Source organism: Hippopotamus amphibius, chromosome 11 (genome assembly GCF_030028045.1).
Source record: "Hippopotamus amphibius kiboko isolate mHipAmp2 chromosome 11, mHipAmp2.hap2, whole genome shotgun sequence".
NCBI classification, from domain to species: domain Eukaryota; kingdom Metazoa; phylum Chordata; class Mammalia; order Artiodactyla; family Hippopotamidae; genus Hippopotamus; species Hippopotamus amphibius.
The window spans coordinates 20,004,022-20,016,082 of NC_080196.1; the positions used below are offsets into that span (position 1 = coordinate 20,004,022).

The 12,061-nt window shown below is 38.2% G+C and overlaps 1 protein-coding gene across 5 annotated transcripts in view; it reads right to left on the reverse strand.

The window, feature by feature from the left end:
- SLC17A1 (solute carrier family 17 member 1) overlaps positions 1–12,061 on the reverse strand; it is a 58,482-nt gene that overhangs the window by 30,663 nt on the left and 15,758 nt on the right. For all 5 annotated transcript variants that reach the window (XM_057699607.1, XM_057699611.1, XM_057699609.1 and 2 more), the window contains exons 4-8: positions 10,242–10,475; positions 10,068–10,155; positions 9,641–9,727; positions 293–411; positions 28–189 (exon numbers count right to left, since the gene is read on the reverse strand). In XM_057699607.1, coding sequence (XP_057555590.1) covers positions 28–189; positions 293–411; positions 9,641–9,727; positions 10,068–10,155; positions 10,242–10,475 — 690 coding nt within the window. The remainder of the gene's footprint in view (positions 1–27; positions 190–292; positions 412–9,640; positions 9,728–10,067; positions 10,156–10,241; positions 10,476–12,061) is intronic.

The window sequence follows — 12,061 nt, forward strand, 5'->3', positions numbered from 1 at the left end:
AAAGTGAAAAACAGAAGATGTACTCACCTCTTTTACACCAACATGAAACATGGAGTCGATCAACATTGGTATATACAGACTCAGGAGGCTATTTGTCCAGAAAAAGGCAAAGTTACTGAGGGAAATGACCCAGAGTGGAAGACACTTAAGCATAGCCTTGATAGGCAGAGATGGTGTACGTGAGCTGACCTAGAAAGGAACCCATTAATCATTAGCACATTAGGACAAGCTGGGACACATTTCATTTGGCACACAATCTGGGAGATACCACAGTGGAGCATGTGTGTTCTACCTGCTGGATGAGGGTGGACATGATGTATTCCTTCTCACTGATGCTTATACATGGGTGGTCCTTTGGGTCCTCATAAAACAGAATGAACCAAAGAAGACTTAAGGCACAGCCAACAGCACCTATCAGAGTAGGACAAGTTAGAACTGGAATTGCTTCTGTCTCTAGTGAGTTTCTTTTCCAAATTGGCGTTTTTCATTATTGGCCTGAGAGCTTAGACCTTCTCTTTCTTTTTTGGAACTTTGCAGCAAGGCTCACATTTCTTTATAGTTTTCTCCGTGTCCACAGCTGCCTCTCTGACAGAATGAATTTTACAGAAATGGTGGTAAATCCTCTGGCCTCTCCTGATCTCCTAGCCTCTGTATCTCTCCATGCAGGACAGCTGGGCCTCCCTGTTCTTAAGCCATCATATCTACAGATTCCTAATGTGTTCTACTGTGAGAGTATGGCATAGCTGAGCCCATACAGGGCTTGACAATCACCAGTTTTGAGAGTTAGGCCTTATCCATGCTCCTAAGATGCAGCCCAGGCCTTAGGAAATGTCCACATCCCATAAGAGTTTGCCAAATTATTTGTTGTTTTTGAGTTTTTATACTAATGATCTGATCATAAGGAATCCTCTTTCAGGACAGGGAGTATGTAGTGCTTAGTAGTCAGGCTTCCAGAAATGCATTCATTCATTTGACAAATATTGGTTAAATACCCATGATGTACCACACACCATTCTAGGTCCTGGGAATACAGCAGTGAATAAAACAGGCAAATGCCCTACCTTCATAGAGTTTACTTTCTAGCAGATGGGAAAGAGATAATGAAAAGTAATTAAATAAAAGGTAGTAAATGTCAGTGACAAGAGCCATGGAGGAGAGTTATGGGGGGAGGAAGTAAGGAACAACATGTTCAGGGAAGGCTAGGACATGGATGTGGGCACAGACACTCCAGGCAGAGGGAGAAATAAGTGCCAAAGCCCAGAGTTATGAGGCCAGTATCACTGGGCAGGGAGCAAGGTGAGGGTGGAAACGGGTGAGGATGAGAGGGAATGAGATCAGACCATGTGGAAACCTGTAGCTATTATAAGATCTCAGACTTTTACAATGCACTTTAAGACAACATTAAAAGAATACTTTGACAATATACCATTTCCACTTCATTCTGTGAACTGAGAGCCCAAACCCAAGGCAAAATATAAGTGGAGAGAAATTAGAACCTGATAAATACCCATGCAATACATATATGTCTCTATATTACTGTAGTCAACCCTCAGAAAATTCATTTGATGCTATTGGCTTTTTTTCAAAATGAGAAAACTGATGCTCAGAAAGATCTACTTACTTACCCAGGAACACATGGTAAGTAAGTGGTAACTGACACTTAAGCATGGATTATATTATCTAGGGAGGGAAAATAGCCCTAGAGGAGGAGGCTGGAGGAAAACTTTGAAGAAAGACAACAGTTAATGGCAAGTAGTAGAGGAGAAGTCTGCAAAAGAGACTGAAAGGGAACAGCTAGAAGGATGAAATCCAATGCCGGGAGAGCAGGGTCAGAGAGACTGAGATGAGAAGGAAATGTCTGATCACTGAGGTTCAATGCATGGAGTCAGAGGCAAAGGCACCAGCGAAAGAATGGTATGTTGGATATGATTGAGAATTCAGGTCAAATGTGGACTGAAGAACTTTCACTTGATTTTTGGGCATGGAGGCTTGGCCAGCATTTTGGAGGCATATAAGGAGCTCAGAAGTCATCATTCCCATCCTTACAACAAGGAAAATGTTGAACAAACTAAAAATCAACAACTCTTCTTTGATCCATCAGAGAATTGAGGGCAAACCACTGCCCCCCAAACCAATGCCCTTCTATCTCTAGAGAGACAGTTAGGCAGATACAGAGAATTACAGCTTCCCAGAACAGAAGCCGAGAAAGAGAAAACTTCATTAGAACAGGTCAGTACTAGGGTAGGAAAACCTAGCAACTGATGGCTTGCTGTAGGTTTAGTGTGGACAAGTTTGAGAGATGAAAAGTCCAGGGTCAGAACAAAAACATGACCACCCAAAACCTATGGGATGCAGAAAAAGCAGTTCTAAAAGCGAAGTTCATTGCAATATAATCCTACCTCAAGAAACAAGAAAAACCTCAAATAAACAGCCTAAACCTACATCTAAAGCAATTAGATAAAGAACAAAAAAAATCCCTAATCAGAAATAAGTGAAAAAGAAATGAAGGAAACAATAGCAAAGATCAATAAAACTAAAAGCTGGTTCTTTGAGAAACAAAATTGATAAGCCATTAGCCAGACTCATCAGGAAAAAAATGGAGAAGACTCAAATTAACAGAATCAGAAATGAAAAAGGAGAAGTAACAACTGACACTGCAGAAATACAAAGGATCATGAGAGACCACTACAAATAATTATATGCCAATAAAACAGACAACCTGGAAAAAGTGGACAAATTCTTAGAAAAGTACAAAGTTCCAAGACTGAACCAGGAAGAAATAGAAAATATGAGCAGACCAATCACAAGCACTGAAATTGAAACTGTGATTAAAAACCTTCCAAAAAACAAAAGCCCAGGGCCAGATGGCTTCACAGGCAAATTCTACCAAACATTTAGAGAAGAGTTTACACCTATCCTTCTCAAACTCTTCCAAAATATAGCAGAGGGAGGAACACGGCCAAACTCATTGTACGAGGCCACCATCACCCTGATACCAAAACCAGACAAAGATGTCACAAAAAAAGAAAATTACAGGCCAATATCATTGATGAACATAGATGCAAAAATTCTCAACAAAATACTAGCAAACAGAATCCAAGAGCACATTAAAAGGATCATACACCGTGATCAAGTGGGATTTATCCCAGGAATGCAAAGATTCTACAATATATGCAAATCAATCAATGTGATATACCATATTAACAAATTGAAGGATAAAAACCATATGACAATCTTAATAGATGCAGAAAAACCTTTCAACAAAATTCAACACCCTTTTATGATAAAAACTGTCCAGAAAGTGAGCATGGAGGGAACTTACCTCAACATAATAAAGGCCATATATGACAAACCCACAGCCAATATCATCTTCAATGGTGAAAAACTGAAAGTATTTCCTCTGAGATCAGGAACAAGACAAGGGTGCCCACTCTCACCACTATTATTCAACATAGTTTTGGAAGTCTTAGCCATAGCAATCAGAGAAGAAAAAGAAATAAAAGGAATCCAAATTGGAAAAGAAGTAAAAATGTCACTGTTTACAGATGACATGATACTATATGTAGAAAACCCTAAAGATGCTACCAGAAAACTACTAGAGTTAATCACAGAATTTGGTAAAATTGCAGGATACAAAATTAATGCACAGATATCTCTTGCATTCCTATACACCAACAATGAAAAATCAGAAGGAGAAATTAAGGAAACCCTCCCATTTACCATTGCAACAAAAGGAATAAAATAGGAATAAAATACCTAAGGAGGCAAAAGACCTGTATGCAGAAAACTATAAAACACTGGTGAAAGAAATCAAAGGCTACACAAACAGATGGAGAGATATACCATATTCTTGGATTGGATGAATCAACTTTGTGAAAATGACTATACTACCCCCCCAAAATCTACAGATTCAATGCAATCCCTATCAAATTACCAGTGGCATTTTTCACAGAATGAGAACAAAAAATTATACAACTGATATGAAAACACAAAAGACCCCAAATAGCCAAAGCAATCTTGAGAAGAAAAAATGGAGCTGGAGGGATCAGGCTCCCTGACTTCAGACTATACTACAAAGCTACAGTAATCAAGGCAACTTGGTACTGGCACAAAAACAGAAATATAGATCAATGGAACAGGATAGAAAGCCCAGAGATAAACCCACATACATATGGTCACCTTATCTTTGACAAAGGAGGCAAGAATATACAATGGAGAAAAGACAGCCTTTTCAATCAGTGGTCCGGGGAAACTGGACAGCTACTTGTAAAAGAATGAATTTAGAACATTCCCTAACACCATACACAAAAATAAACTCAAGATGGATCAAAGATCTAAATATAAGGCCTGACACTATAAAATTCTTAGATAAAAACATAGGCAGAACACTCTATGACATAAATGACAGCAAGATCTTTTTTGACCCACCTCCTAGAGTAGAGGAAACAAAAACAAAAATAAACAAATGGGACCTAATGAAACTTAAAAGTTTTTGCACAGCAAAGAAAACCATAAATGTGACAAAAAGACAACCCTTGGAGTGGGAGAAAATATTTGCCAATGAAGCAACTGACAAAGCATTAATATCCAGAATATATAAGCAGCTCACGCAGCTCAATCTCAAAAAAACCAAAAACTCCATCCAAAAATGGGTGGAAGACCTAAACAGATATTTCTCCAAAGAAGACATACAGATGGCCAACAAACACATGAAAAGATGCTAAACATCACTAATCATTAGAGAAATGCAAGTCAAAACCACAATGCAAATCAAATTTCATACCAGTCAGAATGGCCATCATCAAAAAATCTAGAAACAATAAATGCTGGAGAGGCTGTGGAGAAAAGGGAACCCTCCTGCACTGCTGGTGGGACTGTAAAGTGATACAGCTACTATGGAGAACAGTATGGAGTTTCCTCAAAAAACTAAAAATAGAACTACCATATGACCCAGCAATCCCACTACTGGGCACATACCTGGAGAAAACCATAATTCAAAAGGATACATGTACCACAATGTTCACTGCAGCATTATTTACAATAGCCAGGACATGAAAGCAACCTAAATGTCCTTTGACAGATTAATGGATAAGGAAGATGTGGCACATATATACAATGGAATATTATTCACCAATAAAAAGGAATGAAATTGAGTTATTTGTAGTGAGGTGGATGGACCTAGAGTCTGTCGTACAGAGTGAAGTAAGTCAGAAAGAGAAAAACAAATAGCATATGTGAACATATATATATGGAATCAAAAAATGGTACTGATGAACTCAGTGGCAGAGGAAGAATAAAGATGCAGATATAGAGAACAGACTTGAGGACATGGGGAGCAGAGGAAGGAGAAGCTGGGACAAAGTGAAAGAGTAGTATTGACATTTATACACTACTAAATGTAAAATAGATTGCTAGTAGGAAGCAATTGCATAACACAGGGAGATCAAGTCAATGACTGGTGATGACCTAGAGGGGTGGGATTGGGAGGGTGGGAGGGAGGCGATATGGGATATATGTATAAACACAGCTGATTTGCTTTGTTGTACAGTGGAAACTGGCACAACAGTGTAAAACTATTATACTCCAATAAAGATCAAAAGAAAAAAAAAAAAAAGCCCAGGGGCAGGGGGCCCAGTCTTAAGCTGACCCCTCACAGTTTTGTGTTTTATCTCCAGAAGACCTAGCAGTTTCTCACAGTGAATATAAGAGAAAAATCCCTTCATCCTTTCAGGAGAGGAAGGGAAAAGTAGCCATTGTGAATTACGTCTAGAGCACTGTGTTCTTAAAAAAAAACTTCTTGAAGGGAAATTATTTTGCCAGAGCCTAGCCAACTTAATGGAAGGGAAATATCCAACTTCAGTCCTTTCTTCCTATCTCACTTAAGGGGGTAAAAAAACTGAGAAGGACTTGTGAAAGTCAAGCTCAGAGGCATAGGCTCACTAAAACACTGACACCTAATCGAAGGACAGTGGAACACTGTCTCCCCATATAAACACCTTACCACCATGTCAGAAGGGTCCTGCATGTTAGTGGGAATCCAAGTAGAAGAACTGTACATCACAGACCTTATTTAGGAAGTCTCTAGAAAAACTCAAAGACAACAGGAAAGACAAAAACAAAGACACCAGAGGAAACTGTAGCCTCTGAAACTTATAACTATAGCACACAGTAAGCACAGCCTAACCCCAGTCAGAAAAACATAAAACCTCACACTAAAGCACTATTTATCTCAGTTCCTTTTACCCATCACATCTTGTAGAGCTTTCAACAAGAAAAACATGAGGCACACTAAAAACAAAACAAAACAGCAACAACAAAAAAACCCCAGAGATTGAAGAGACAGAGCAAGCATCAAAACCAGACTCAGATATAGCAGAGGTGTTGGAATTATCAGATCAAGAATTTAAAGTATGGGAATTCCCTGGCGTCCAGTGGTTAGGAATCCGTGTTTTCACCGCAAGGGGCACAGCTTCCATCCCTGGTCAGGGAACTAAGACCTCACATGCCACACAGTGCAGCCAAAAAACAGAACAAAACAAAACAAAGTAAACAAAAATAGAATTTAAAACATGATTAAAATACTTATGGAAGAAGTGGACAACATACAAGAGTAAGTAGTAATGTAAGCAGGGAGATGGAAACTCTAATAAAGAATCAAAAGAAAATGCTAGAAGTCAAAAATACTGTAACAGAAATGAAGAATGCCTTTAGTGAACTCATTAAGAGACTAGAGACAGTTGAGGAAAAATCATTGTTTCAAGAAATGTCCATAGAAATTTCCAAAACTGAATTGCAAATAGAGTAAAAGAATTGAAAAGGACAGAATATCCAAGAATTGTGGGACAATTACAATGGTGTAATATATGTGTAATGGGAATATTAGAAGGAGAAGTAAGAGAAAGAAGGAACAGAAGAAATATTTGAAGCAATAATTACTGAGAATTTCCCGAAAGTAATGATAGACACCAAACCACAGACAGAGGAAGCTCAGGAACACAAAAAAGATGAATATCAAAAAAAAAAAAAAATTTACACATAGGCATATCATATTCAAACTGCACAAAATCAAAGAGAGAGAATTTTTTGAAAAAATCTAGAGAAAAGAAAATGACGTGGGGAGTCGGGTTTAAATTTAGAATTCTTAGATCCCACTGGTCACAGATCCCTGGTCACTGATCTGGGACTTGGCCTCTTCTGTTCCCACCCAGATCCATTCCCACACCACTAGGGGTTTTGAATGGCTCTGTGTAGGAATTCTTGCCTTTCCCATCACACTCCATCTACATTCTCTGCAAAGAGTTTTGCCTGCCATGCCCTTGGCCCAGCCTCAATTCAATGAATGTGAGGAGGAGTCCTGCCAGGTCTGAAAAATCCTTGGTTGTATATGAGCAAAAAATTCTGGGAGTGATGATTAGAAGGAGGGTCACAGGCTCTGATGAAGCTACAATCTTGATGCCACAGACTTCTACCCTATGAAGAAGGCTTGGCTGGAGGGGGGCCAGAATGGGCTCACTGCAGTGTGGAATCCTGGCTGGGCTTCAGAGCAGCTCTGGCTCTGATGGAAGCCATAAGTGATCTTGGCAAGGGCTCAAGGGCTCTCTTGATAGTAGAATGGGTCAGACACTAGTCAGATGTAAGTTGAGAATAGAGTGGGTGGCTAGGAAATGGGGGCAGTGGGTATAGATAGGTTGTTCAATAATTTTGACTCTTAAAAGGGAGGTAACTTGAAGGAGACGGCAGGGAAAGGGAGCCATTTTAGAGAGTTGAGGAGAGTAGAGAAGTTTTGAGAAGTTTGAAATAGTATTTGTGGAGAGAACCATAGCAGGACAGTCAGGCCCTTTTAAGTGCAAATGTGAGTGTGTGGTTCAATTTGCTCCTTTTGGTAATTTTCCCCAGCGATTATCAGCTGCTTAAAAGCAGGTATTATTTTGTTCTTTAAAATAGTATTGATTTAGATTTAACTTTATCGAGAAGAGCATTCAAATGGAACCCCCCAAAATCTTGGTTTTAGTTTGCCTCTGCCACTAACTTGGGCAAGTCATTTCACATCTATGGTCATCGTATGACTCATTGTAAGAGCTGTGGAGGCAGACACCTAAATCCCTATACTGCTGCCATCTAAGTGATGGCACTCTTCCTCTATTCTAACTGATAAGAGAAAGCAGATGCGGCAATTCATGGTAAAGCTGTTGTCATAGTATAGAGCATAGTCCCTTTCTTTGAGCTTCATAGAGCCACCCATGAGAATTGCAAATGAAATATGTTGCTGTACACATGTATATGATGTTGAAATAGGAATACAACATGAATATTGGAGCTCATCCAACTTTTGATCAGCAATGTTGGGCAGTGTTAATTATTGAAAAGTTTTTCTTACATGGAACTGAAACTTCACCTCCCTGTTATTCCTGTGTATTACTTTTAGTTTTGTAATGTAGAGCAGGTATGCATTTCTATTCTATGAGATCTTACAAGGTACGCTCGCTCAAGTTTTCATTTCACCAGGTTAGACAGTTCCAAGCCTTCCAGCGCTTTCCTGACATAGGTTTTATATATCATCACTATACTAACCATTACTTACTGCTGATGACTAATGCAGAGATGAAGAGCAATGAAATTGTGAGGATGGAAGACATACCTCTGCCATTTGCTCCCTATGGGTATTGGGGGTTCCCTGTTTGTCCCTCTGGATCCATTCTCCACCCTTCTTTACCATTCTTTGGCCACAGATGGCTGACTTGAATATCAACCAGCCTCCCATGTCCTCTGCTTTCCAGATAGATTTAGGCAGCAAAAAGCTTGAGCAGAAGATGAGAGGGAGAGAGTTGAATGAGATTAGGGTGTCTCATTCCCTAGTTATCACCTCCCATAGCAGAGCCTCAATTTATATGCCCTTTTATGAAAAGTCATGGGTCCTCTCAAGGAAGCCATCTCTACAGGACTCTCTCCTAGTAGGTTCCCATTATCTACTCCCTGGTTTACCCTTTTGGACCTGGGGATGGTATTAGTTTCCATTTGCTAGCACCTGATTACTGCTCTATTCCTGTGATTCTGCCACATCTTTATTTACCATTTTAATGAATCACTTTGTAATAGATCCTTCTGAATTAAGCCTCTGTAATTTTCCTTACCTATCAAATGAGCACAATAGCACTCATCCACAGTCCCTTATCCACAAATCTGAAACCAAGATTTGAAAGCCAAAAGTGATTTTTCTAAACTATTTAGAAACTCCAATCCTTTATAGTTTTTCATTTATTCCAATTTGTGAGAATTTCATGTTTCACTTCAGAAATTAATGTGTTTGATTATGAGGTGATGCTCTAAATCTTGCTTGGGATGTTAAGTATAAATAGTATACTCATATTATCTTTGATCTATTCTGATCATCCTTTTCCCCAAGAGTTTCATGTAAGGGATATGCATAGAACTGTGAAATTATGTATAATAATGCATGTATAGTTCTGAGCATGATGTCTTGCTTATAATAAAAAATTCATGAATGTTGACTGCTCTTTTTCCTTCAATGGGATTTGTGATTTTTAATATTGCTAATTCATATAAATTATTACATTCCATTTTTATTTTTGTTTTAAATAATTCTGAATAATGACTGGGATTTTTATAGAAAGAGACTCACCAAAAATATAAAAGACCATGGGCCATCCCAGGAAGTCACAGATGAATCCAGTTATAAGCAGGACAATACAGGGTCCTAGCAGAAGTCCTAATCAGAAGGCACAAAGAACAGTCCTAATGAATGCAGGCATTTGGAAGTAGAGATAATGCAGTCTCATGGTAGCAGTGAACAATTTCTAGTGAAATATTTGTATTAACAAAACACCAAACAGGAGAAAATAATAAAATATTTGCTTTTCTCTCTTTTTTCTGTTGTTTGAGATAAGGAAGCTTCTTCTCCATCCCAGATAATTTCCACATCTTTAAAGTGAGGATAGTTTCCAAAGCCCTTGATAGTTCAAAATACACATGTTCCTTATGGCTCTAGGGAAGAACATGCTTCAGTGAGATGACAATGGGATTAAATATTCTAGGCCCTAAGTCATTACCTGATAAACTCAGAGAGTTAAGCCGCACATGTTCCAAGGGAGGAGCCCACTTGATCCATACTACTTGCTGAGATGTTAATGTTATCCCCTGAAAAAATAATGATTAGAACATTTGCTCTCTGACACTTTCTGTGAATTTAAACTTTTGGTTCAGTTTTTGTACTTTCTTAATACCTGGAACAGCCCCTGGATTACTCGGCATAAGATGACCAACACTTCTCCAAATTCAGCTGCGGGTGGAATGAGCAAAGTAAATAGAGAACTGAAGAATAATGAAGAGCCAACCAATTTCTTTAAGGAGTATATTCCAGATAAATATCCAGCAGGAACCTGGCTGGTGAGTACACCATAGAAAATGGAACTTAACATGATCCCCTGGATTTCAGTGCTCCAGTTATACACAGGGTTCTGAAAGGAAAAAGGAGACACATCTAGTCACTTGGCAGATGATTTTCTGTGATGTTCAGGAATATGGGAAAACTGGTCTTCTAGCTTACTCTGTGAAAAATAGCTGCCCTCTGCCTAATATCCTCTATTGTGTTTATTCCTAATAACATCATTTTCTGTGTGTAATTACATTTATCGTTGGTATCCTTGACTATAATGAAAAGTCTTTGCAGTCAAGGGCATCATCTGTACCACCCGTACCTGTCACAGCATAGACATTTAATACTTTTAAAAATAAAATTAGATATAATTGGCATATTATTTTCAGCTGTACAACATAATGATTTGATATTTGTATATACTGATAAATGATCACCATATATAGTTATAGTTGTGATGAAAACTTTTAAGATCTACTCTCTTAGCACTTTTCAACTATACAATACAGTATTATTAACTATAGTCACCATGCTATATGCTACACCCTCATAACTTATTTTATAGCTGGAAGTTTGCACTTTTTAACTCCCTTTATCCATTTTGCCCAACAATGCCCTCCTCTCACCCCTTGCTACTGGCAACCACCAGCTTTTACCCAGGAGCTCAGTTTTGTTTGTTTAGATTTCACATATAAATGAGATCATATAGTATTTGTTTTTCTTTGTCTGATTTATTTCACTTAGCATAATACCCTCAAGGTCCATTCATGATGTTGCAAATGGCAGGATTTGGTACTTTTTATGACCGAATGATACTCCATTGTATGTATACACCACATTTGCATTATCCATTCATCCATTGATGGACCTTAGGCTGTTGTAAATAATGCTGCAATGAACATGGGGGTGTAGATATTTTTTCAAGTTAGTGTTTTTATTTTCTTTGGATAAATACCCAGAAGTAGAATTGCTGGATCATATGGTAATTTTAATTTTTGAAGAATTTTCATACTGTTTTCCATAGTGACTGCACTAATTTACATCACACCACCAGTGCACTAGGGTTCCCTTCTCTCCACATCTTAGCCAACACTTGATATTTCTTGTCTTTTTGATAATATCCATTCTGACAGGCATGAGGTGATATCTTGTGTGTTTGATTTGCATTTTCCTGTTGATGTTGGGCACCTTCTCATGTGCCTGTTGACAATTTGTATGTCTTCTTTGGAAAAATGTCTATTGAGATCCTCTGCCTATTTTTTAATTGGATTTTTTTTTGCTATAGAGTTGTATGAGTTCATATATTTTGGATGTTAATCCCTTATCAGATATGATTTGCAAATATTTTCTCCCATTCAGTAAGTTGACTTTTTTATTTTGCTGATGGTTTCCTTTGCTGTGCAGAAACTTTTTAGTTTGAGGTAGTCTCACTTGTTTTGCTTTTGTTGCCATTGATTTTGATGTAAAATCCAAAAAATCATAGCCAAGACTAATAATATCAATGAGCTTTTCACCTGTTTTCTGCTAGTTTTACGTTTTTAGGTCTTAATGTTCCAATGTTGGATTCATTTTGAGTTAATTTTTGTGTGCATTATAAGATAGTGGCTCAGTTTTCCCAAAACCATATATTGAAAAGATTGTCTTTTCATAACTGTATATTCTTGCCTC